General features: G+C 52.8%; 2 protein-coding genes and 1 long non-coding RNA gene across 3 annotated transcripts; 1 reads left to right on the top strand and 2 right to left on the bottom strand.

Moving 5' to 3' along the window:
* Window positions 1-69: 69 nt before the first annotated feature.
* Window positions 70-8290, bottom strand: LOC105711361 (uncharacterized). The gene is made up of 6 exons (XR_010339844.1): window positions 6855-8290; window positions 5749-5812; window positions 4692-4847; window positions 2391-2494; window positions 402-588; window positions 70-155 (listed from the first exon to the last, which is right to left on the bottom strand). It is a non-coding gene; the product is annotated as an uncharacterized LOC105711361 (long non-coding RNA).
* FKBP10 (FKBP prolyl isomerase 10) lies at window positions 958-10240 on the top strand. The gene is made up of 10 exons (XM_012444097.3): window positions 958-1289; window positions 4431-4576; window positions 5441-5630; window positions 5727-5872; window positions 6255-6444; window positions 6576-6721; window positions 7318-7510; window positions 7995-8137; window positions 8693-8856; window positions 9251-10240. Exons 1-10 carry the CDS (start codon window positions 1045-1047, stop codon window positions 9434-9436), a joined length of 1749 nt encoding a protein of 582 aa, XP_012299520.2. The 5' UTR covers window positions 958-1044; the 3' UTR covers window positions 9437-10240.
* A 751-nt stretch (window positions 10241-10991) lies between these two features.
* NT5C3B (5'-nucleotidase, cytosolic IIIB) lies at window positions 10992-25115 on the bottom strand. Its single transcript, XM_021673647.2, has 8 exons — window positions 24741-25115; window positions 24103-24172; window positions 23970-24016; window positions 22101-22186; window positions 18927-19016; window positions 16738-16900; window positions 15393-15593; window positions 10992-13141 (listed from the first exon to the last, which is right to left on the bottom strand). The coding sequence occupies exons 1-8, from the start codon at window positions 24825-24827 to the stop codon at window positions 13007-13009; spliced, it is 879 nt and encodes a 292-aa protein (XP_021529322.1). The 5' UTR covers window positions 24828-25115; the 3' UTR covers window positions 10992-13006.
* Window positions 25116-26726: the final 1611 nt, after the last annotated feature.

Below are 26726 nucleotides of genomic sequence, written 5' to 3'. Positions count from 1 at the left end.
GCCCGCTGGGTCTTAGCGCCGGGCACGAGGGCGGCGCGGCGGGGCGGGGCGGGGCCGGGCCAGGCCTAGGGCGCGACGTCTCCCCTCCTTTTCCCCAGGGTCCGATAGTGTCCTGAGTCCTCTCCGTCGCTCTGGCTCCTGCCTTGGGGGTGCCCCTAGGCAGAGAGTGAGTCGGGGAGCGCTTCCCGCCAGAGATGGGGAGCCCAGGTAGCCCCTCCCCGCGCAAACACAGTGCCCCCTCCTGGGATTGGGACCCTGAGCGAGAGCCTGGGCCGCCTCCTCTGCGCTGCCCACGCGAGGGGTAAGCCCTGGAGCCGGGCAGACCGTCGCTGCGCCCTCCTGCACCCTCCGAGTGTCTCCCCGCCCTGGTCGGAGGCACACACCTGCTGTCACCTGCTCACCTTCCGCCGCCACCGACCCCCACTCCTTCTCCGTGTCCGTCACGTCCCAAGTCACAAAGTCCTTTTTGCAGTCCAGCCTTTGCGGGGCCAAGCTGCTCTTCCCTGGAGAGGCCGTCCCTTGGAGCACAGTTGGGGTTGACGGACGAGCACGGAGATGCCTCTCACACTCCGCGGCTTCACCACCCACCTGGAGGGGACTAGAATTGGAGGTGCCCGCGAAAGAAGCAAGGGGCGCCTCTGCCCGGCTTTAGGACCCGGGGGCTCCGGAAAAAGACATTGAACTTTTTTTTCCCCCATTTGGTGTCCACTCAGACTTCTCATCTTTCCCGAGCCTCCCTCCCTGGCCAGGCCCCAGGTCTCGCAGACAGGATTGGAGATGGGGGGAGGGGACCTCGCAGTTCTTTGTGGTGCCTCCCTCCGACTCTAACTTACTCAGCCTGACCCCCTCCTCCTGTTGCACCCCGCCCCGCCCCTCGCCTGTCCAGCTCAGTCTTCCCAGCCCCCATTCCACGTGGACCAGCCAGGGCGGGGGTAGGGAAGGAGGACAGGAAGCGGGGAAGCCAGTTCTGGGAGGCGGGGAGAAGGAGGTTGGCGGCAGCTCCCTCGCTCGCTCTCACTGCTGGCGGTCCCAGCTCCAGGCACCATGTTCCCCGCGGGCCCCCCCATCTACAGCCTCCTCCGGCTGCCCCTGCTGCAGTTACTGCTGCTGGTGGTGCAGGCCGTGGGGCGGGGGTTGGGCCGCGCCAGCCCGGCCGGGGGTCCCCTGGAAGATGTGGTCATTGAGAGGTACCACATCCCCAGGGCCTGTCCCCGAGAAGTGCAGATGGGGGATTTTGTGCGCTACCACTACAACGGCACTTTCGAAGATGGCAAGAAATTTGACTCAAGGTAACCCGGGTTGGGCGCCCCTGATGGATTCACCACTCCATCCCCTGAACCCGGGGTCCTGTTTCCTAGTTGCCTCTTTGAAGCTCTGCATCCTAGTACTCTAACCCCAGACAGCACCCCTGGGGCCTCCAGACATCCATCTCCCCAAAGATACCCTCCTACCCCCACTTCCGAACCCTCACTTCTCAGAGGACCCCTTTTCTTTCACACAAGCTCTCTACATCCCGGAAAGGACTCGATAATCAAGGTGAACCGCCCTATGTAGTTAACAGGGCTGTATTTAATGGCATGATGGAGAGGGATGTTCTGGTCTACAGTGTTGGGGGAAAGGGGGTGGTCCTTGCTGCCTGAGAATCCTGGGGTGGTCTACCAGCCTGGACCCCCTACTTTTCCACCTACCCTGACTCCCTTTTTGGCTCCACTCCATTTTCAGTGCCTTTGTGGTTAGGGAAGAGGGAATAGAACTTTTTTTGGAGAGGGTGGGAGTTTTCAGCGGTCGGTGGGCAGGGACAAAGGCGGGTGGGCATTCTAAGAAGGCAGCCGGCTGGACCTGGGGGTAGGGCATGGCTCCCTGCGGGGGCCCTGTCTGTCTACGTGTCACACAGTTGGACATGCCACCCTGGGCTCCTCAGAGGAGTTTCATACCTTCCTCTCTGGTTCTCCTGGAACCCTCACCTCTCTCCATTTTAGGTAAATCAGGCCAGAGGCGCAGGCCGCCCATTTTGCCAGCCTTGGGGTTTGTGAAGTGGCCTCCTGGTCTGATCCAGGACTTTGGTCTGCTCCAGCAAGTCCACTTTTGTTAGTGGGACAGGACAGGCCAGTGTGCCAGCCTCAGGGATAAACCTAGGGTCCCAGTTACATATGGACCCCACAGCACACGGAAAGAAGTCAGCCTTAGACCCTCCCCTGAAACACACAACTCAGCCCACAGGAAATTAGTGGCCATGACTTTGGAGGCAGGCAATATTTTGGGGTAAGCATACAAACTCTAAGAGTCCCAAGACCCTGGTTCAAAACCAGGCTATGACCATGGACAGAGAATTTTATCTCTTTAAGCATCACTTTCCTTATCTGAAAAATGAAGACAAAAACAGAACCTACTTGCTAAGGCTGATGTTAGGACTCGAAAGAGATGGATGAATGAATGTGGGCTTCTCACAGGGCCTGGCAGTCCTCCAGCCAGTTGAGCACACATTAGCATTGACCTTGAGGAGAACCAAATGACCTGATGCTGTTTAACGCATAGAAACTTCATGCAGAGCTTAAGGCTTTGTAACTGCACTGGGAAGGAAACAGTCCAGACTTAAAACCTGCCCACTTGGTGGGCAAATCCACGTATAGGTAGTAGCCAGGAGCGCAGCCCTGAGCCCTTGAGTGCTGGGAGTGAGGCAGGGGTTGGGATTTGGGGGTTGTCTTCCCTGATAGGGACTCTGGGGGCCCAGCTCATGAGTATTGACCTTGGAAAACTTTCTTAACCCATGGCCCCTTCAATAATAATAATAAAAAAATCTCCCATCCTCACTTTACTTCTGAAAACTTAAAATAAAATTGAAAGTGTATATAGCCAGGTGCGGTGGCTCATGCCTGTAATCCCAGCACTTTGGGAAGCCAAGGAGGGTAGATCATGAGGTCAGGAGTTCAACACCAACCTGGCCAAGATGGTGAAACCCCCATCTCTACTAATTTTACAAAAAATTAGCTGGTCACGGTGGCAGGTGCCTGCAATCCCAGCTACTTGGGAGACAGAGGCAGGAGAATCACTTGAACCCAGGGGATGCAGGTTGCAGTGAGCTGAGATAGTAGTGCCACTGCACTCCAGCCCAGACAACAGAGTGAGACTGTGTCTCAAAAAAAAAAAAAAAAAAAAAAGTATATATAATTGGCTGGGCGCAGTGGCTCACTCCTATAATTCCAGCACTTTGGGAGGCCCAGGCAGGCACATCACTTGAGGCCAAGAGTTTGACCAGCCTGAGCAACATGGCAAAGACCACCCCGCCTCATGAAAAATACAAAAATTAGCCAGGTGTGGTGGTGGTGCGCCTGTAATCCCAGCTACTCGGGAGGCTGAGGCAGGAGAACCGCTTAAACCAGGGAGGTGGAGGTTACAGTGAGCCGAGATTGCACCACTGCACTCCAGCCTGGGCAACAGAGAGACTCCATCTCCAAAAATACTTATTGTAAAAGTAAAAATAAATACATTAATTAAAAGTGTATAACTAAAAACAAGCAAAAGCCATGGCACTTTTAGAATAGGCCTTTTCAAAATGTGAAAGCAATCCCCACCCCATCTCTGCTCTCTCTTCTTTTCCTGGGCTTTCCATCTCCGCTGACTACATAATTAGCTGTGTGACCTTGAGCAAGGCACTTAGTCTCTCAAGTCTCCATTGTTCTCATAAGAAAAATGAGAACAAGAATCCCCACCTTACAGGGGAGAGAAATAAGGAATGTAAAATGCCAAGCATTTAATGGCGTATGGTAAGTGCTCAATACATGTTCCTCTGCCCCTCCGTGCTGTACCTACCACTCCCCACTTGCTGTCAGCAAATAGTAGCAGCATTCAGGCCCATGCATCCCACCCTAACCCCATCCCAGGGCAATAGCTGCCCCTTGCCTCTTCAGGGCCTTGCCTTTTGTAACAGCCCGTTCTCTTAAGGTGGGTGACACGGCCAACCTAGAAAGGGGACTTGAAAAGGAGGTGAGGAGAGGCCAGGTGCGGTGGCTCATGCTTGTAATCCCAGCATTTTGGGAGGCCAAGGCGGACAGATCACAAGGTCAGGAGTTCAAGACCAGCCTGACCAACATTGTGAAACCCCCTCTCTACTAAAAATACAAAAATTAGCTGGGTGTGGTGGTGTACACCCGTAATCCCAGCTACTCAGGAGGCTGAGGCAGGAGAATTGCTTGAACCCAGGAGGCGGAGGTTCCAGTGAGCTGAGATCACGCCACTGCACTCCAGCCTGGGTGACAGAGCAAGACTATGTCTCAAAAAAAAAGGAGGTGAGGAGCATGTGTGCATATCCACACCTGGGTGTAGCGAGGGGCATTGTGTGCATGTGTGCAGGTACACCTGTGCACCTGTGCCACTGTGGGCAGTGTGTGTGTGCCTGAGGTCACTGTATCCCATCTGTCCCTCCTCCCCAGCTATGACCGCAACACCTTGGTGGCCATCGTGGTGGGCGTGGGGCGCCTCATCACTGGCATGGACCGAGGCCTCATGGGCATGTGTGTCAACGAGCGACGACGCCTCATTGTGCCTCCCCACCTGGGCTATGGCAGCATCGGCCTGGGTGAGAAGGGCTGGGGCACAGGCTGGGGCACAGGCTGGGGATGGAGGAGACCAGGAGGCAGAATCAGGGATCCTGGGGTTAGAAAACTGAAGTGCAGAGATGAGGAATGACTTACCCAGTGTCACACTGTGCACACAGTATGAAGAGTGGCAGCTCTGGCTGGGGCAGTGGCTGACGTCTATAATGCCAGAGTTTTGGGAGGCTAAGGAGGGAGGATTGCTTGAACCCACAAGTTCCAGACCAGCCTAGGCAACATAGCAAGACCCCGTCTCTACAAAAAAATTAAATAAATTATCCAGGTGTGGTGGCGTGTGCCTATAGTCCCAACTACTCAGGACTTGAGCCTAGGAGTTCAAGGCCGCAGTGAGCCATGATTATGCCACCGAACTCCAGCCCGTGTGACAGAGCAAAACCCCATCTGTTTTTTTGTTTTTTTGAGACAGGGTCTCAGCCTGTTGCACAGGCTGGAGTGTAGTGGTGCGATTTTGGCTCACTGCAACCTCTGCCTCTGGGCTCAAGCAATCCTCCCACCTCAGCCTCCCAAACAGCTGAGACTTCAGGTGCACACCACCACGGGTGGCTAATTTTTTCTGTTTTTAGTAGAGATGGTGTTTTGCCATGTTACCCAGGCTGGTCTTGAACTCCTGGGCTCAAGCCACCCGCCTGCCTTGGCCTCCCACAGTGCTGGGATAACAGGCATGAGCCACTCTGCCCAGCCCACTATCTCTTAAAAAACAAACAAACATAGTGGCAGCTGTGTGCCTGGTTTGGGTCTCCTGGTGCGGGATGAGAGGAAGGCCCCTGGCTGGGATCCTGGTTGGCAGAGCACAACTCTGAGACCTCCGTGCTGCTGTGCCCTCACAGCGGGGCTCATTCCGCCGGATGCCACCCTCTACTTCGACGTGGTTCTGCTGGATGTGTGGAACAAGGAAGACACTGTGCAGGTGAGCATCTTGCTGCGCCCGCCCCACTGCCCCCGCATGATCCAGGACGGTGACTTTGTCCGCTACCACTACAACGGCACGCTGCTGGATGGCACCTCCTTCGATACCAGGTAAGGGGCCAGAGGGGAGCCCTGAGGCACTGGGGACTGTGGCATGGGGAGCAGGAGTCCAGCCTGCCTCTCCCACCCCCACCTCGTTTTCTGCAGCTACAGTAGGGGCGGCACTTACGACACCTACGTCGGCTCTGGTTGGCTGATCAAGGGCATGGACCAGGGGCTGCTGGGCATGTGTCCTGGAGAGAGAAGAAAGATTATCATCCCTCCATTCCTGGCCTATGGCGAGAAAGGCTATGGTGAGTGTGGGCAAGGAGTCAAGGGGAGATTCTCCAGAAGAGGGAAAACCAGGCCTCCACATACAGTTGCTCAGGTTGTTACTGTACAAGGGCATCCAGCCAAGGACGCAAGGCGGGACGAACTCGACCCTTGGTGCTCGTCTCACTAAGAAGGGGTGCTTTATTCTGATTCACACGAAGGCTCAGTATGAGCTGGTGGTGGCCCTGGGTAAAACCCAGCTCAGGCCTTACTGGAGGAGCAGGAAGCAGGGTTGCTGGTGGACGGGAAAGGGCTCTGGAGCGGGGCTAGTGTCTCCTTGCATGGTGCCCACGGAGCCTTCCTGAGTCAAGGAGCCTCGGCTTGCTCCCCACCTGTATAGTTCAAGCCCTATCCCTTCCCCAGGGACAGTGATCCCCCCGCAGGCCTCGCTGGTCTTTCACGTCCTCCTGATTGACGTACACAACCCGAAGGACACTGTCCAGCTAGAGACGCTGGAGCTCCCCCCGGGCTGTGTCCGCAGAGCCGTGGCTGGGGACTTCATGCGCTACCACTACAATGGCTCCTTGATGGACGGCACCCTGTTTGATTCCAGGTCCGGAGGGTCTTGAGGTGGGAGGGCAGGGGCTGGGCAAAATGTGGAAGAAGCTGGGGGGGCACTCTGAGCTGCCTGGAAGGGGAGGGCCCCTTTGACTCCCTTCCTGGCCCTCCCGCCTTGTATTGCAGCTACTCCCGCAACCACACCTACAATACCTATATCGGGCAGGGTTACATCATCCCCGGGATGGACCAGGGGCTGCAGGGCGCCTGTGTAGGGGAGCGCCGGAGAATTACCATCCCCCCACACCTCGCCTACGGGGAAAACGGAACTGGTAGGGGCGTTCCCCAGCCACAGCTCCTCCCCTGAACTGCCCCTCGTGGCCAGGCCGCCCCCCATCCCTACTCCATAGTGGGATTCTAGCCACCACTCTACCCCACTCATCACAGAAAATGCATGCAGCTTACATCTGGTCACTCTGATTCCTGCCACACGGACTCCATCAATTTCCTCCAGGGTGGCACCCCACTTCTCCCTTCCCTAGTGGAGAAGGGCAGCCAACTCCTGAGTTTGGGGAGGGAGGGTGGTTGTGGAAAAACAGAAGCAGCATAGCCCCGGGACCCAGCTGTGCTGGGAGCCTCAGTGTTCTCACCTGTAAAATGGGCAAGCCATGCTGATCCGCAGGGTAAGTTACTGGGAGTTTGCAAGATGGTGAGTGGAAAAGAGGTTTCTAACTGGGAAGCTGCCTTCCCCTGCCCCTCACCCCAATGAGAGTATGTTAGAATTCACTCTGGACAAACATCCCATCCCATCCTCCTTTGGCTCCCCAGGGCCGGGAATGGGTATCAGGTCTAAGGGCCTCCATGGAGAGACTTCAAGGAGCCTCTCCTAGTGCTCTGAGCTGACCACACTCCCCGATTCCGGCCTCAGGAGACAAGATCCCTGGCTCGGCCGTGCTCATCTTCAACGTCCACGTCATTGACTTCCACAACCCTGCAGATGTGGTGGAAATCAAGACACTGTCCCGGCCATCTGAGACCTGCAATGAGACCACCAAGCTTGGCGACTTTGTTCGATACCATTACAACTGTTCTTTGCTGGACGGCACCCAGCTCTTCACCTCGTGGGTCCGGGGTGGGGCCAGGGCTGGGCACATGGGTGGGCTCAGGCATGGGGAGTTCTCACAGCACCCTGACACCTGCTCCTCCCTCTTGGTCCTTGAGCCCCAGGGGAGCTTTCAGGCTCCTGCTTCTTCTTTCAGTCCCATTTCAGAGCCTGTCAGGGAACGATGAGATGAGATTCTCCGCTTCATAGTAGGAAGGAAGGTGAAGCCAGCAACTGCAGGAGAACTGCTCTTTCCATTTCACAGAGGGGAAACTGACGCGGGAGCCATGAGCCCTCAAGGCTACATTTTAGGGGCAGAGGCGAGATGAGAAGGGAACCCCACGCCTGCACTGCTGGGCCCCTACACTCTGCTGTGTGGCCCAAGTCACCAGTGGGAGTGACGCCGGAACTGAGCGCTTGTTCTGGGCCCACCTCAGAGAGAGTGGGGTGTACGCTGACAGGGGACAGGGTGGCTGCTGACTGGGGCATCTGCTCTCCCCCAGGCATGACTACGGGGCCCCGCAGGAGGCGACTCTGGGGGCCAACAAGGTGATCGAAGGCCTGGACATGGGCCTACAGGGCATGTGTGTGGGAGAGAGGCGGCAGCTCATCGTGCCCCCGCACCTGGCCCACGGGGAGAATGGAGGTGAGGGGATGAGAAAAAAGTAACTTTTTCTTTTTTTTTTTTTGAAATGGAGGCTCACTCTGTCACCCAGGCTGGAGTGCAGTGGCAGGATCTCAGCTCACTGCAACCTCCACCTCCTGGGTTCAAGCGATTCTCCTGCCTCAGCCTCCCAAGTAGCTGGGATTATAGGCGCCTGCTACCATGTCCAGCTAATTTTTGCATTCCTAGTAGGGATGTGGTTTTGCCATATTGGCCAGGCTGGTCTTGAACTCCTGACCTCAGGTGATCCACCCACCTTGGCCTCCCAAAGTGCTGGGATTACAGGCGTGAGCCACTGTGCTCTGTCCGAAACTGTGAGACTGGCATCCGTCCCTGTTGCTCCTGCCCATCGTGGGCCTGATGGCTGGCGGGAGGAGTCAGGAATGCCTGTGGGGTGGCTCCTTAAACATCCCGTGCCCCACTCTCCAGCCCAGCTCCAAGAGGGGAAACAGGCCTGTGCAGGCTGGGAGGCAGCAAAGCAAGGCCCAGACTCTGGCCTGACTGGGACCCCTCCCTCCTCTCCTGCCCTCCATCCAGCCCGGGGCGTCCCCGGCAGTGCTGTGCTGCAGTTTGAGGTGGAGCTGGTGTCCCGGGAGGATGGGCTGCCCACAGGCTACCTGTTTGTGTGGCACGAGGACCCTCCTGCTAACCTGTTTGAAGACATGGACCTCAACAAGGATGGAGAGGTCCCTCCGGAGGAGGTAGGTGAAGGTTCAGTCCTAATAACCATGCTCACGAACTCCCCCGACCCAGGAAGCATCTAGGAAGTAGGCATCCCTCATCCCTGTCCACCCGCCCTGGTGCTCCTGCCTGTGCTGTGTCCCACGCCTCAGGCTCCTCGTCCCCGCCTTCTCCTGGGAACCCATGCAGACTGTTCCCTACCCGAGCCCAGTCACGGACTGTCCCCCATGCCATGCCTCCACCCCCACCCTCACCAGGACTCCAGCACCAGTGCCCTTCCCAGTCCTTCCTGAGTTGCAGCATGTGGGGGAGCCTGGGAAGAAAGGAAAAGAAGCACTCACTGGCCTCCACCCAGGGCCTCTCCCAAGGCCAGGATGCTCACTCCCCACTTCCCTGGCTCTCCCCTCCCCACAGTTCTCCACCTTCATCAAGGCTCAAGTGAGTGAGGGCAAAGGACGCCTCATGCCTGGGCAGGACCCTGAGAAAACCATAGGGGACATGTTCCAGAACCAGGACCGCAATCAGGACGGCAAGATCACAGTCGAGGAGCTCAAGCTAAAGTCAGATGAGGATGAGGAGCGGGTCCACGAGGAGCTCTGAGGGGCAGGGAGCCTGGCCAGGCCTGAGACACAGAGGCCCACTGCGAGGGGGGCATGGCGCTGGGACTGACCTGCTGACAGTTACCCTCCCTCTGCTGGGATGAGGTCTGGGAGCCATCTAAGGTGATGGCAGAGGAGACATCTCTGGGGTTCCCACCACCCTAGATGAAAATCCACAGCACAGACCTCTATGCCTGTTCTCTTCCAACCCCAAACCCCTTCCTTAAAATGTTTGGATTTGCAAAGCCAGTTTGGGGCTGGTGGAGCCTGGGGTTGGATAGGGCCATGGCTGGTCTCTCACTATACCTCCCCTCCACGTCACTAGCACAGCTGGGCTTGTCGTCTGTCTCCCCAAACTTTCTCTTTATTTGTACTTCTTGTCACCCCCACTCCCCGACCCCATTCCTCTCTGTGACAGCTCCCCGGGACGCCTCTGCCTTCATCCCCGGCTCTGACTGGCTCCTGGGGAAGGGGCAGCTCCTGGAGGGCAGCCCTACCTCCCCATGCCCTTTGCTCTTCTCCCTCGCCTCCAGTGGAGGCTGGGCTGACCTTGGGATGCTGGAGGCTGGGACTGGGCTGTAGGTAGCTCTTCATTCCTAAAGAAGGCGCCTTTCCCTAAGGAACCGTGGAAGAGGAAGAAACAAAGGGTGTGTGTGAGGGAACCTGCTTGGGTGGGTGTGAGGGCTGTGAAATCTTGGATTTGGGGCTGAGGGGTGGGAGGGAGGTGGGCAGAGCTCTGCACACTCAAAAGGCTAAACAAGTGTCCATCCCTTTTTCCTTTGTTCCAAATAAAAGATTAAACCAATGGCCTTAATTGTCTTTTGGAACAGGTTGAGGGGCTAGGGGATGAAGTGGGGGTTGTGGGGGGCTCCCCACATTGGGGAAGAAGATAAACCAGGCTGTTTCCATGGCCTCATTAGCTCTACACAGTGTGTCCCCAGACCAGGGGCTCCCCCTCTGGAGGTTTCCTGCCTGCCCTGGGCCTAACCTGGGGGCTTTGCTGTGGGAAGGGAGCCCTGGTCTGTGGAGGGGGTGAATGTGTAGAGGACAGAGGCCTGCAGCAGGGTGTGGAGTGATGATCCTCATCCCCTAATTGTCCCCATCGAATGGGAAAGACAAGGTCCCTGACCTCAAACTCAACCGACAAAGCTGAAGGATTAAATTAAAGCACACAGGTCAGATTATCCTTTTCCGTCGATCATTTCCAATACGATTTTCCCATCTCTCCCTGCTCCTGGCCGCCACCTGTTACCACCTGCCCATCCTCTTCTTGCTAGGGGAAAGGTAACTGAGTTCAGATCTCCAGTGTCTTGTAGGAGGACTTCAGCCACCAGCCAGGCCATCTGCTCTTGCTTGCCTGGGATGACCCAGGCCTTCTGAGGATGGGTGGGGACTTGGGAAAGAAAATGACAGGACTGGACTCACAGCAAACTGCCTCCATCAGCACAGCACCTCTTGCCCAGAGTCCCCTAAGAGACCTGACTGCTCCTCATGGCCAGTGACTGACATTCTCTGGCCCTAAAGCATCCAGAAAGCTCCTTGACTGAAGTCTGTTTTTTTTTTTTTTTGAGACAGGGTCTCGATCTGTCGCCCAGGCTGGAGCGCAATGGTGCTGTCTTAGTTCACTGCAATCTCTGCCTCCTGGGTTCAAGGGATTCTCCTGCCTCAGCTACCCCAGTAGCTGGGACTACAGGCATGTGCACAGTCTCACCATGTTGGCCAGGCTGGTCTCAAATTCCTGACCTCGACTGATCTGCCTACCTCAGCCTCCCAAAGTGCTGGGATTATAGCATGAGCCACTGCACCAGCCAAGAAAGCTCCTTGATTGAAGTCTGAAAGTGGTTACTGACCCAGCCTCAGATGGTAGCCACTCCCTCCTCCCAAAACCTAATGGAACAGGCCTGAAGCAGAGAAATGCAGCAAATGGCATGGACTTTGGTCGGAAACATTTGAATCCTGGGTCTAGCTCCTAGCTACGGAGTTTGGGCAAGTTACCCATCCTGCCTGAGATCTGGCAGGGTCACTGTGAGGGTCAACTGGCAGGCATCCAAGTGCCCAGAGTAGCACCTGGCACACAGTGGGACTTCAGTTAACATCTCCATTACTTTCCACTTCAAATCTGCAGAATGACAGAACATTCCAACAGCTAGCCAAACTCTGCAGGAAAGGGTGCCGGTGATTTCCTCTAAAGTTAAGAAAATGCTGAACTGGCTCTTTTTTTTTTTTTTTTTAATAGAAACAGGGTTTCACCATGTTGGCCAGGTTGGTCTCAAACTGCTGACCTCATGATCTGCCCGCCTCAACCTCCCAATCACAACTATGAGCCACTGCGCCTGGCCTTTTTTTTTTTTTTTTTTTTGAGACAGAATCTCGCTCTGTTGCCCAAGCTGGAGTGCAATGGCGCGATCTCGGCTCACTGCAACCTCTGCCTCCCGAGCTCAGGTGATTCTCCTGCCTCAGCCTCCAGAGTAGCTGGGATTATAGGCGCCTGCCACCACGCCTGGCTGGTTTTTTGTATTTTTAGTAGAGATGGGGTTTCACTATGTTGGCCAGGCTGGTCTCGAACTTCTGACCTCATGATCCACCCGCCTTGGCCTCCCAAAGGCTGGGATTACAGGAGTGAGTTACCGTGCCCCTCCTGAACTGGCTCTTGTATATTTTTTCTTCAAAAAGTGCCCTAGAGAGAATCAGCTAGTTCTTGACCATACAAGTCAACAGGGAGGGAAGAAGGGAAAGAGACTGTGAAGTCAGCCCAATAATGCAAGACCACAGTGCACACATCACTTGTGTTTCACCACGGCACAGCCTCCCTCAGGGCCCTGCTCCAAATTCCCCTTTTCAGGTCATCAACTTTAGTGTCCATGACCCATAAGAGGAGGGGATAGGAGAACCTAGGGGAAATCCACACCCACATGCGTCCCCCAGGGGAGCCCTGAAGAGGGGGCGCTCAGGGTTGCCTCAACCCCACCAATCCCAACAGAATTTCAAGTTTGATGGCTGCAGCAGAATAAAGACAAACCTCTGTAGGCTAGAACATACCCTTTCAGCCCCACCCTGAACCACACAGACACAATCAGGCTGCGCTCAGACGGACTCCCAGGCTGATTTGTGGCAGTTCTCAAACTGTGTTCCGTGGAGCCCTAGAAGCATCACGTGACATGTGCTCCCAGGGCCAAGAGGTCCAGGTTCTACCCCTACCCACATCTCCTAAATAAAAACAGCTGGTTTTTCATTTTTAAAATTTTGATCTGTTTCACACGTTACATTTGTTTGAAGAACAATTTCCCACATTTAAAAATTTTGAAAAAAAAAAAAATCCCTGGACTAGACGATCCCTAGAGCACTGGCATGCTACGGTCCCAGGTTCACCAGGAACGGTGCTTGTGCCCTGCCACGTGACGGGGCCCCTCAAGCCTCTGGTGATGAACGCGCTCAGGGAAAGGAGGACGGAAGGGCATGGAAGGACCCAGCTGCTGCTGGCCACCCTGGCCTCTGTGTTCACGGGGGAGCGGACTCCAGGGAGGTGCCCCCTCCTCACCATGGCCCGCAGGCCTGGCTGGAGCCTGCGCCCTCATGGGCCTTGCATCTCCAACTGATCCCCCTGGCGCAGGATGTGCTGCAGCAGCCCGTTGACCACATCCAGCGTCTCGTCCTTCTCCAGCACGATGTCATAGGAGTCCATGTAGCGCTCCCGCCGCTCCTCCACCTGCCCGGGGTGAGAGGAAGACACCTGAGGGTCCCCAAATGCCCTGCCCTCCGAAGCTCACTCTGAAAGCCCCTGGGGCTGGGGAGGAGGGCATTCAAGCAGCAACTCCCAGCTCCCTTTTGAGAGCCAGAGGAGTTCAAGGTTACGGGACCTATCCTTCAGAGACAGACGAGGGATGGGCATGGGCTATCACAATTAATCCTTGGGTCAATATCAAAGGACAGTAACAAGGAATAAAAACAAAAGACCAGATGTTGCCACTTTGGGAGGCCAAGACAGAAAGATCATCTGAGCCCAAGAGTTTGAGACCAGCCCAGGCAACATAGCAAAACCCCATCGCTACAAAAATTGGCCAGGCATGGTAGTGGGCGCCACTACCTGTGAGGCAGGAGGATCACTTGAGCCCAGGAAGTCAAGGCTACACTGAGCCAAGACTGAGCCACGGCACTCCAGCATGGGTGACAGAGTGAGGCCCTATCTCAAAAAAAAACCCAAACAAATGTTGCCTCTAATCCATCTGGACTGAATTTTCTCTTTCTTTCTTTCTTTTCCTTCTTTTTCTTTTTTCTTTCCTTCTTTCCTTTTTTCCTTCTTTTCTTTTTCTCTCTCTCTTTTTCTTTCTTTCTCTCTGTCTCTGTCTCTGTCTCTCTCTCTCTTTCCTCTCTTTCTTTCTTTTTTTGGAGATAGGGTCTTACCGTATTGCCTAGAAGTGCAGGGGCATTATCTTGGCTCACTGAAGCTTCGACCTCCTGGACTCAAGTGATCTTCCCATCTCAGCCTCCTGAGTAGCTGGAACTAGAGGCATGCTAACCATGCCCAGCTGATTTTTGCTGTTGCTGTTGTTGAGGCAGGGTCTCATTATGTTGCCCAGGCTAGTCTTGAACTCCTGGCCTCAAGTGATTCCCCTGCCCTGGCCTCCCAAAGTGGTGGGGTTACAGGCGTGAGCCACGGCACCTGACCAGGCCCCCGTTTCATCCGGCTTAAGCGTCCTGGTGGGCTCCAGTGCCTGCAGCTGTGGGGAAGCACCCTGGCAGCCACCTAGCTTCACCCCATATTTGGGCCCCTTTATGACAATGTTGCTTTCACCCCTGTCAGTCCCCGATCTGTTCTTATAATTTTTTTCTCTAAATTATAAACCCATGTCCTCAGTACCAACATTTCCCATTGCAATCAGGCCTTCCAGTATGATTTAGAAGGACTAGTAATCACCCCCACTGTGTCTTGAACTCTATCTTCTTAGGCAACTTACTTAATCCCAGGCCTCAGTTTCCTCATCTGTAAAATGAGGGTAACAGTCACTACCTTAAAGGGTTATCATAAAAATCGAATGAATTAATTACCATGAAATGCTGAGAAGAGTGACTGTGCACTAGACACTCAGTAAATTGAGGCTAGGGGCCAGGCACGGTGGCTTATGCCTATAATCCCAGCATTTTGGGAGGCCAAGGTGGGTGGATCCCCTGAGGTCAGGAATTTGAGACCAGCCTGACCAACATGGTGAAACCTCGTCTCTACTAAAAATACAGAAATTAGCCAGGTGTGGTGGTACACACCTGTAATCCCAGCTACTTGGGAGGCTGAGGCAGGAGAATTGCTTGAACCCAGGAGATGGAGGTTGCAGTGAGCCAAGATCACGCCACTGCACTCCGCCTGGCAACACAGCAAGACTCCGTCTCAAAAAATAAATAAATAAATAAATTGAGGCTAGGATGCCATGCCGGCCTGATCCAATCTCTGTCAGGTCATGTGGTAAGGCAAACCCGTAATCACTGGGTCTCTGTTTCCTATGAGATTATGTGCTCCGAGAAAACAGCTTGTGTCTTCCTTCTTTACCCAGTGTCTAGCATATAGAAGGTGTTCAAAGGTGGCACAGTGGCTTACGCCTGTAATCCCAGCACTTTGGGAGGCTGAGGTGGGCCTATCAATTGAGGTCAGGAGTTTGAGACCAACGTGGCCAACATGGCAAAATCCCGTTTCTAGTAAAAAATATAAAAATTAGTCAGGCGTGGTGGCAGTCACCTGTGGTCTCATCTACTCAGGAGGTGGGGGCAGCAGAATGGCTCAAACCTGGGAGATGGAAGTTACAGTGAGCCAAGATCACGCCACTGCACTCCAGCCTGGGCAACAGAGCAAGACTCCATCTCAAAAAGAAAAGAAAAGAAAAGAAAAGTAACGTGTTCAAAGGCATTTGTTAATGGGCATTCAAAGAGAAGAAAGCCATGAAGAGGAGCAGCTGGGGTCCTCTACCCACCTTGTCATTCAGGAAGCCAATCTTGAGAATGTTCTGAACACCAGGAACCCCATCGGCCATGGTGAGGTCCCCAATGGAGTCCCCCAGCAGGATGACATTGGTTTTGCCCTCAAGTTGCTGGAAGTAGCCAGAGTTCTCACACACAGAGCTGTTCTTGTTGTATGTGTGTATGAGCTGGCCCTTAAATCCCTGGAGAACACCCTAAATAAGGAAGACAAGAGACAGATGGAAGGGTTGCAGGGACCCATGCAGCACCAGTTCCCACTGTCTCAGTCACAGAGAAAAGGGAATCCCAAAAGTGATAGATAATGCCAACACTTCCTTGTAGCCTCAACTGGGGCCCAGGGGCCAGACTTGGCCTGCTTTGTAAATAAAGTTTTATTGGGATACAGCCAAACTCATTTGTTTACATGGTGCTATGGCTGCTTTTTTGTGTTATAACGGCAAAGTTGGGCAGTTGCAACAGAGATACCATGGCCCACAAAGCCTAAATATTGACGCCAGGGCCTTTTACAGGATAAGTCTGTAACTCCTCCTTTAAGTGGACAGGAGCCACCCAATATTGCAGTTCATCTGTTCTGGATGCACAAAGCTGTAATATAAATGCCGTTCAGGTTACATGTGCGCTATGCTCAGCTGCGGGCCACGTCCTCACTGCAGGTCCATGTGATGAAAATTCCAACCATCAGTTTTATGGGGAAAAAAGTCAGAACGTGGATGAGTTGGAGCAGCCCACCTCTGACTTGGGAAAAACAAATCAAAGCCCAAGCCTTTCAGGACCCAGGATGGCACAAACCCCATGACAGTGACATGGGGCAGGGCAGGCCCATAAACTAGGTACCCCAGGGCAGAGTTGACTGTCAGGCAAACAGTAAAGAGAGAGGGTCCTTTGAAAGGTTTGTTTGTTCTGGAGACGGAGTCTTACTCTATTGCCCAGGCTGGAGTGCAGTGGTGTGACCTCGGCTCATTACAACCTCCGCCTCCTGGGTTCAAGCGATTCTCCTGCCTTAGCCTCCCGAGTAACTGGGATTACAGGTGCCCACCACCACGTCCAGCTAATTTTTGTATTTTTAGTAGAGATGGAGTTTCACCATGTTGGCCAGGCTGGTCTCAAACTCCTGACCTCAGGTGATCCACCTGCCCCGGCAACTTGAAGTGCTGGGATTACAGGGGTGAGCCACCATGTCTGGCCAAAAAGTAACCCGTAAACAACTGCCTAAGGGTGAAGAAGCCATTGTGCCTTTCCTCCCCTTCCTCCCCAGGTTAGGGTTCATGCAGAGTAAACCACCCTGGCTGGTGGTCCCCACCCCTCATCCTTTCTCAGCCCAAACAGGATCTGGCTCACATCTTCATTAAAATCCATGTAGTTAGACACGATGTGGATGTTGGTGTGGAACACTTTCATCTGTCGGATAATTTCCTCCAGGATATCACCAATGCCCGCAGAAAAGATGAAAAGGGGAATATTGTTATGGTAGAGTGTGTTGAAGAAAGTCTTGTATCCTTCCCTGAAACGAGATCAGGAATTCTGAAATGGCACTGCCTCTACTGCTGTTCTTTGTTTCCTACTTCGGTTATTTGTGTTTTGGGTTTTTTGTGAGACAGGGTCTCGGTCTGTTGTCCAGGCCAGAGTGCAGTGGCACAATCACAGTTCGCAGCAACCTTGACCCCCCGGGCTCAAGTGATCCACCCAGCTCAACCTCCCAAGTAGCTGGGACCACAGGTGCACACCACCACATCTGGCTAATATTTTTATGATTTGTAGAGATGGGGTTTTCCTATGTTGCCCAGACTGGTCTCAAACTCCTGGGCTCAAGCCACCCACCTACCTTGGCCTCCCAAAGTGCTGGGATTACAAGCCTGAGCCACCACACCTGATGGGTTATATATATTTTTTAAACTTTTAGGGTAGGCATCATGGCTCATGCTTGTAATCCCAGCACTTTGGGAGGCGGAGGCAGGATCTCTTGGGTCCAGGAGTTCAAGACCAGCCTGGGCAACACAGGGAAAACACATCTCTAAAAAAAATTTAAAAATTAGCCAGACATGGGGGCCTGCACCTGTTGGGAGGTTGAGGCAGGAGGATGGCTTGAGCCCTGGAGGTCAAGGCTACAGTGAGCCATGATTGCACCACTCCACTCCAGCCTGGGGAGACAGAGCAAGACCCTGTCTCCAAAAAAAAAAAAAAAGTTGAAAAAAAAAACATTTAAAATTGAGTGGACTCACACCTGTAATCCCAGCACCTTGGGAGGCCAAGGCAGACCAGCCTGGCCAACATGGTGAAACCCCATCTCTACTAAAAAAAAAATACAAAAATTAGCCGGGAGTAGTGGCAAGCACCTGCAATCCCAACTACTTGACAGAATCGCCTGAACCCGGGAGGCAGAGGTTACAGTGAGCTCAGATTGTGCCACTGCCCTCCAGCCTGGGCAAAAGAGTGAGACTCCATCTCAAAAAGTAAATAAAATAACCATACGATATATTCAATAAGTGGTTAAAATGTGCTAATCGTAAGTGTTCAGCTCAGTCACTTCTGATATACATATACACCCACGTAACTAACTAGCGTAAGCCTCCCTCGTGGTCTCTCCCAGTCAGTATCATCCCTCCCATCGATTAACTTTGCCTGTCCTTGAACTTCATATAAATGGACTCATATACAATGTACTCTTTTGTGCCTGGCTTATTTTGTTCGATACAATGCTGGGTAGTTTATCTATATTTTGCATGGAATGAGTTTATTCTTTATCACTGCTACACAGCATTATTCCATCATATAAATATATCACAATTTTTCTACCGAGCTTCCTCTTGATAGAAAATTGAGAGATTTCCAGGTTTTCGCTGTTATAGATACGGCTGCTGTGAAAACCCTGTGCATGTCTTGTAGTGGCTACGTGCCCTCATTTTTCTGGGGTATATACTGGGGAGAGACGCTGTTGTAGTAAAAGGTAGGCATGTTTTCTGTTGCTGTCCATACAACCAGGCAGCTAACCTGGGCACCTTCACTAGGATGCACCCACTACCACCCTGGCACTTACTGGGTCAGCACCTCTCCACTGTTTTGGCTTTTCAGGAGCTAGCCAATCTCCCCAATTAGGATGCACAACCCTTGAGGGCAGGCACCCATGTCACTCTTTCCTTTATGAGCCCTGGTCCCTCCTCCAGGAAAGAAATCTCCAGCAGAGACAGCCATCCAGTAACGATCAAGGGTCCCAGTCTAGCCAACTCCCAGTTGCCATGAAGAACACCAGTCACCAGAGCGACCCCAAAAGTCTTTGACCATTGTGAAAAATGAGCTAGACTTGGTTTGTCTCGGAGATGGCTCCCTGGCCATCTTGCACTGCATCCACTAGCTGCTGACTATTTCCTAGCAAGGCAGAGAAATCCTTTAGCTGTAACACATCAGTTGTTCATAGTGACATGTCTCTTCCAGCCCTTTAAACAACTAACTCCTCTCTACTCTCCTCATTTTTTTGAAAAAAACAGTTTCAAATAATCTGGCAGAAATGTTTTCCAGAGCAAGACACTTACCTGAGCATTGCATTGGACTCTCTAACCACCTGGGCTATCTGAAACTTCTGAATCTTCTGCTGACATAGGAGATTGTGCGCTTTGGTCCACCTAGAAACAGACACCCCACAAAACCCCACATTCAAGTCACTCAGGTAAATCCATCATCCTTTCCCTTTACAGAGCCAAGTCCTCTCTGATAGCATTACCGACAGAGGCCTCATCTTTTTGCACAGAGCCACTTCTTGAAGGATGTTAGCTATCCTTAAAAGGAAGAGAATGGCTGGGCATGGTGACTCATGACTGTAATCCCAGCACTTCGTGGGGTCAAGGCAGGCAGATCACCTGAGGTCAAGAGTTTGAGACCATCCTGGCCAACATGGGGAAACCCCGTGACTGATAAAAATACAAAAAGTAGCAGGGCATGGTGGCAGATGCCTGTAGTCCCAGCTACTCAGGAGGCTGAGCCTGGAGAATCACCTGAACCCAGGAGGTGGAGGTTGTAGTGAACCAAGACTGCACCACTGCACTCCAGCCTGGGTTACAGAGTGAGACTCCATCTCAAAAAAAAAAAAAAAAAAAAAAAGGAAGAATAAGAAGAGATGAAGAGAATAAGAAAGCAACCCAACAGAGACAAGTGGGGGGCAAGCTGACTGCTTAAGCTGAAACTCTTCTGAATCCCTTCCTCCGTGACCCCTCTATCTGGAGAACTGGGGCTCTGTACAGTGATGAGGGTTGCTGTGCTTTGAATCTGTCCCCCAAAGTTCATGTGTTAGAAACTTGATCCCCAATGTGGAGGTGTTGAAAGATGGGGCCTAACAGGAGGTGTCATGGGGGCACCATCCTCAGGAATAGATTGTCATTATCACAGATCCTTATAAAAAGAATTCCTCTCACCCGGCAGGGTGGCTCACGCCTGTAATCCCAGCACTTTGGGAGGCCGAGGCGGGCAGATCATGAGGTCAGGAGATTGAGACCATCCTAGCTAACATGGTGAAGACCCATCTCCACTAAAAATATAAAAAATTAGCCGGGCATGATGGCACGTGCCTCCCAGCTACTTGGGAAGTTGAAGAGGAGAATCACTTGAACCTGGGAGGTGGAGGTTTGAGTGAACTGAGATTACGCCACTGCACTCCTGTCTGGATGACAGAGCGAGATGTCTCAAAAAAAATAATAATAATTCCTCTCTTTCTCTTTCTTGTGGGTAACCCCACATATAGGCACCGAGGAATGAGAGCTAAGCAGAACCCTGGCACAGTTAGGGCTTGAGGAATATCTCACTTTATAGTGTTACTACTCAGCTATTTCCTTTTATATAATCCTTTACATAATCATATATTAGTTATAGAAATAGGGCTTGACGAATCCCTTTATATAATCCTCTATATATAATCATATAATAGTTGATAGTATGAATGCCTAAAAAACATTTCCCTACATATATACCTATAATTATATCTTAGTTCATAATCGGAGGAATGCCTAGAGTGGACACAGTACAGACCATGAATTAAGGAATAAGCAGCTTATAATCGGAGGAATGCCTAGAGCACACACAGTGCAGAGCATGATTTAAGGGAAAAACAGTTACACCAGGACAAGAATCCATGGCCCAGGTGGCAGCGTTCAGTATCATAAAGATACCCGCTGTATGGCAGGCTTGGGGCAAGAGCCACTCCTCCTGATAAAGGAGCTGTAGGACCTTGCTCCAGTTCTTGTGGAAGGCTGCCCTCAGAACGGCAATCCACCTTGGTGACTGTGAACTTTATCAGCTCTTGCTACTGTGCTGCTCGAAAAGCATCTTCCCATAGAACCCATTGGAAGCTGCCAGAAGGTGGCGGTAACCTTGACAGTTCTGTCACTGCTATGTGACTTAAAGCATCCTCCTATAAATCTTCTTAGAAGTAGTTTGCCCATAGATAGAAGTATTGCACACTGCACCCTCTTCACTGCACACGGCCCACTTTCTTCTTTTTTTTTTATTTTATGTTATTTTATTTTTTTTACGGCCCACCTTCAAGCCTCGGTGACCTAATGGGGGTGGATACCTTACTGCACACGGCCCTTGCCTTCATGGGAACGGGCCCCTTGCTGCGCACTGTCCACCTCCTGGCCTAGGTGACCTAATGGGGGTGGACCCCATGTTTTATTGCTCACGACCCTATCACAATCCTTAAAGATGATTTCACTCACTGCCCTGCCCCCTAACCTATACACAATAAATACTCATGCTTCTGGACATTCGGGGCCTCACCTGACTCCGCTTATAGGTGGCGTGGCCCCCTGAGCCCAGCTGCGTTTTCCTTGTACTTCTGTATCCTGTCTCTTTATTTCTCGGATCCTGCGCCTCAGCACAGCATAAGGCTAACCCCACGACCCTGTGGGGCCCTCAGCCCTACATTTTCTCTCTCCCCCACTCTCTTTGCCTTTCTACAGTGAGATAATACAGCAAGAAGGGTCTCATCAAATGCCAGCCAGTCCTTCAAATTGGACTTCCCTGCTTCCAGAACTGTGAGCCAATAAATTACTATTCATTATAAATTACCCAGTCAAGGCTGGGTGCAGTGGCTCATACCTGTAACCTCAAGACTTTGGGAGGCCGAAGTGGGAGGATCGCTTGAGCTTAGGAGTTGAAAATAGCCTAAGGGCCTAAGGGGCAACATGGTGAGACCCCATCTCTACAAAAAATAGAAAAAATGAGCTGAGCATGGTGGTGCGTGCCTGTAGTACCAGGCCAGCCACTTGGGAAGCTGAGGTGGGAGGATCGCTTCAGCCCAGGAGGTCAAGGCTGCAGGGAGCCACGATCATGCCACTGGACTCAGCCTGGGCAACAGAGAAAGACCTTGTCTCAAAAAATAGAAAAAATATGTAAATTACCTAGTCTGTTATTCTGTGACCACAGCACAAAAACAGACTAAGACCAGAGTCACTTCTGCAAAGCACTTACCCTCCGAAACCAAGGGTCTTTAACTTATACCAAGGGATTCTCTGAGTGTCTCCACTCCAGCAGCAGCCACAGGAGCCCTGGGCTCATCTGAAAGGTGTGTTCCAACAGCTGGACTAACAGCATTAAGTTAGGCCCTCAGTGAAGTAAGGCAGCCTGTCATCTCATCAAGGGTCTGGAAAAATATGCCCCTCTCAGTCCACTCCATCTCAAGGGCCCAGAAGCTTTTCTCCACCACCATCACTCACCATTCCACCATATGAGGTAGCTTCTCCTTGATGGTCCGGTGTGGGTCAATCTCAATTGGGTAATAGTGATGAAGGAGCGCTGTGAGCTGGGATACCCAAATGGGGAGAAAGGCCATTAGTCTACGTCAAGTTCTCCCCAGCAAAGTCAGCTTACTATGAGAAAAAGGTCACCTAGAAGAGGCAACTTTGTGGCTGGGTGTGGTGGCTCACACCTGTAATCCCAGAGCTCTGGGAGGCTGAGGCGGGTGGATCACTTGAGTTCAGGAGTTCAAGTCCAGCCTAGCCAACACAGCAAAACCCTGTCTCCACTAAAAAATAAAAAAATTAGCAGGTGTAATGGCATGCGCCTTTAATCCCAGGTACTCAGGAGGCTGAAGAATGAGAATCACTTGAACCCAGGAGGTGGAGGTCGCAGTGAGCTGAGAGCAGAGATCGCACCAATGCACTCCAGCCTGGGCAACAGAGTAAAACTATGTCTAAAAAAAAGGAAAAAAAAGATGCAACTTCATGTAAGAGAGTGTTACATGAAATCTTCTTGAAGTTTTCCTTTGGGGACATGTCATTTATAAGACCTAAGTTTCTCTTCTCTTATTATCTTCCAACATAATTGCTCAATACACTCAAATTTTTACCTATTTGGTGAAGTTCAGGGAGCACCTGGACCCACAGAGCTGGTCATTCCTTTGTACTCACCCTGCAAGTGAGGATTGCTTGAGCTCAGGAGTTCAAGACCAGCCTAGGCAACATAGTAAGACCCCATCTCTACAAAAATTTTTTTTTCTTTTTCTTTTTTTAAAAAGAGATGGAGTCTCGCTATGTTGCCCAGGCTGGAGTGCAGTGGCTATTCACAGGCACGATCCCACTACTGATCAGCATGGGAGTTTTGACCCGCTCCATTTCTGACCTGGGCCGGTTCACCCCTCCTTAGGCAACCTGGTGGTCCCCCGCTCCCGGGAGGTCACCATATTGACGCCGAACTTAGTGTGGACACCCAATTGGCATAGCATATTACAGCCCAGAACTCCTGGGCTCAAGCAATCCTTTCACCTCAGCCTCCTGAGTAGCTGGGACTACGGGCATGCGCCACTGTGCCCGGCCTCTACAAAAATTTTTAAAAATTATCTAGGTGTAATGGCACACACTTGTAGTTCCAGCTACTAGGTAGGCTGAAGCAGGGGGATTGCTTGAGTCTAGGAGGTCAAGGCTGCAATGAGCAATGATCAAGCCACTGCACCTTGGTGACAGAGCGAGACCCTGTCTCAAAACAAACAAGCTCTGCCATTTGGCTGTATGACCCTGGGTAAGTTGCTGAACTCCCACAATGTTCAAATCTCTTCTAAACTCTATAGCCAACAGTCAACATAATGTCCAGTTCCAACCATTAATCATTATATGTCCTGGCCGGTAAGGAAAAGCTCTCTTAATGTATTAAAACTAGATCCTCCTTAGCAAAACAACACTTTTTTAAAAACTTAATTTTCTGCCAGGCACGGTGGCTCATGCCTGTAATCCCAGCACTTTGGGAGGCCAAAGCGGGCAGATCACAAGGTAAAGAGATCAAGACCATCCTGGCTAACATGGTGAAACGCCGTCTCTACTAAAAATACAAAAATTAGCTGGGTGTGGTGGCACGCACCTGTAGTCCCAGCTACTCGGGAGGCTGAGGCAGGAGAATCGCTTGAACCCAGGAGGAGGAGGTTGCAGTGAGCCGAGACCAAGACTCCACAAAGCAAGACTCCATCTCAAAAAACAAAAAACAAAAAAACTTAATTTTTTAAGGTCTCTCTACTGGAATCTTTGGTTCCAACCAGGAACCATCTGAAGAAGCATATGACAGCCATTTGTGAACAAAGGACGGGAGTAACCCACCTCTTTCCGACACTCCTCACTGATGATCTTGCTATTATCCAGTATATCTGGAAAAAGAGAAAACTCCTTTTACTTGTCCGTTAGAACCCATCATCTTGTCAAGCCCAACAAGGGAAGCTAGTATGTGACTTACTGTAAGAAGAAGGGCATCGCTTTCCATTATATGCAAACCTGCTCAAGGTCATGTCAAAATCAGAAATCACCTATAAGGCAAAAGAGAGATGATGCCTAAATAGGCACCTTCTAGTGCGGCCCTGCCTCAGCCTGGGGGATGACTATGGATATCAAAACAGTTCAGTGGCCAGATACAGGTAAAGCCATAGGGGAGTTACCTAGAGACAGAGAGGAATAGGGAGAAGGTGATCCTAATTAGCACCCCTGTTAACTCCAAGGAAAACGCAGTCTCCTAGTGTGGGGGTGAGGGTGAAGACTCAGGACCCCTCTAACTCCTTCAATATCAGGTCCTCCCTAAGAGATCTGCACCATTACGACCCATCTGAACATCTTCAACTTATTGGGGAGCCGCTGGCCTGGGGAGGATAAGGCCCCAGGTACTGGTTTGGAGAGCCTTCTGTCCAATTAGAGGAAGCAGCATGACCAGATTGAGAAATCTGAAATCTAGGTTTTAGGACAGGCGAACCAACACGCTCTCGTTCAAGCTCCCGGCCATTTCTTGGGGCAGAGAGCTAGCAGGGTCCGCAGCCGAGAGAAGCGAGAAGGCCCAATGGGTAGGAAGCCGCCCCAGCTGCCCCCACCTCGCCCCAGAGGTACCTGTAACCGGTCTCCACCGCCCTTGCGGAGGGCGCCCACGATCTCCTGCACTCGCCCGGGCTGCCGCATCAGGACTGTGGCCTTCATCAGGGCGCTCACCTGTCCCGAGACCCGAGAGAGCCACTGACCCCCGCGCTGCGATGGGCCCGAGGGGAGCCCGGGGCTCGCTCAGGCGCGCGTGTTAGGCTGGACCGGGGTGCGCGCGGCGGCCGCTACTGGCCTGGGTGGAGCAGCGTTGGCTTGGCTACCCGCTGGGGGGGCTTGGAGTGCCCCGGGGGTCGGAGTCGGGGCCCGCCCCACGCCAGACGCTTCCTCCCACCTCACCTCCTCCGCCATCCCGTTCCAGGCCCGCTCGGCGGCGCGGGGGACGACGACAGCCGCGCGGCCGCACTGCGCAGGCGTCGTTTCCCGCTAAGAGCCTGGGCGGGGGCGGGGCTCCGGAGGCGGGGCCGGGGGCCGGGGGCGGGGCGGGGAAGGAGGCGCGGCAGGGGACCGGGGGCGGGGCGGGAAGGAGGCGCGGCAGGGGACCGGGGGCGGGGCGGGGAAGGAGGCGGGGCATGGAACCGGGGGCGGGGTGGGGCGGGACCGGGGGCGGGGTGGGGCGGGGCCGGAGGCGGGTCAGGGGACCGGGAGCGGGCGGGGGCGGGGGGCAGGACGCGGGGCAGGGGACCGGGGGCGGGGCGGGGGCGGGGGTGGGAGAGGGGGACCGGGGAGGGGTGGGGCGGGACGGAGCCTAGAATTGAGGGGTCCCGGAGCTGGCCGCGATCTGGGTGTGCTTGCCTGGTGCGCTAGGCAAACTGGCGGAGGGTTCTATTTACTGTGAAGAGAAGGGTGAAGGTCCCAAGGTGTTGGGGTTACGTGGGTGCGTAGGGTTCTGCCACTCTGTGGAGGAAAAACCTTGCCAGGTGTGGTCATTTCCAGGCTGAAAGTTTGTGTGGCAAAAACATGTCTGGGGCCAGGCACGGTGGCTCACGCCTGTAATCCCAGAACTTTGGGAGGCCGAGGTAGGAGGATCGCTTGAGCCAAAGAGTTCGAGACCAGCCTGGGCAACATAGTGAAACACTGTCTCTACAAAAAATATAAAGATTAGCCAGGCGTAGTGATGGGCACCTGTAGTCCCAGCTATGCGGGAGGCTGAGGCGGAAGGATCACTTGAGCCCGGGAGGTCCAGCCTGCAGTGATCTGAGATTGCACCACTGTACTCCAGCCTGGGCAACAGATGACACCTTGTCTCAGAAACAAAAACAGAAAAACACACGGCGGGATGGGAGGAGAGATGAAGGAGCCAGAAACCGAATTTTGTTAATCACCCAGAAGGTGCTGTTAACTAGGCCATTCCTCATTCCAGAAGAAACTGAGTGACTAACCCATCTAGGGGCTGGGAGACCCGGGACAGCATTCTGAAATGTAATCAGCGTTGCCTGGGCACAGTAGCAAGCACCTGTAATCCCAGCTACTCAGGCGGCTGAGGTGGGAGGATCACTTGTGCCCAGGAGGTCAAGGCTGCAGTGAGCTATGATCACACTATTGCATCTGGGTGACAGAGCGAGACTCATCTCTAAAAAAAGAAAGAAATTCGCCAGGCGGGGTGGCTCACACCTATAATCCCAGCACTTTGGGAGGCTGAGGCTGGTGGATCATCTGCAGTCATCGGGAGTTCAAGACCAGCCTGACCAACATGGTGAAACCCCATCTCTACTAAAATACAAAAATTAGCTGGGCATGGTGGCTCATGCCTGTAATCTCACCTACTTGGGAGACAAAGGCAAGAGAATCACTTGAACCTGGGAGATGGAAGTTGCAGTGAGCCAAGATCACGCCATTGCACTCCCGCCTGGGCAACAGAGAGAAACTGTCAAGAAAGAAAGAGAGAAAAAAGGGAGGGAGGGAGGGAGGGGAGGAAATAAATAAATTTAATCAGCTTTACTTTTCCCTTCAGCCTCAAGTGACTTGGATTTCCTTGAGTTCAGTGTCTAGGGAGCCAAG

The sequence above is a fragment of the Aotus nancymaae genome, unplaced genomic scaffold (genome assembly GCF_030222135.1).
Source record: "Aotus nancymaae isolate 86718 unplaced genomic scaffold, 86718_ANA_hifiasm-v0.15.2.pri h1tg000089l, whole genome shotgun sequence".
NCBI lineage: Eukaryota > Metazoa > Chordata > Mammalia > Primates > Aotidae > Aotus > Aotus nancymaae.
The sequence above is the reverse complement of the archived record's forward strand: the minus strand, read 5'-3'. Positions and strand labels throughout refer to the sequence as shown.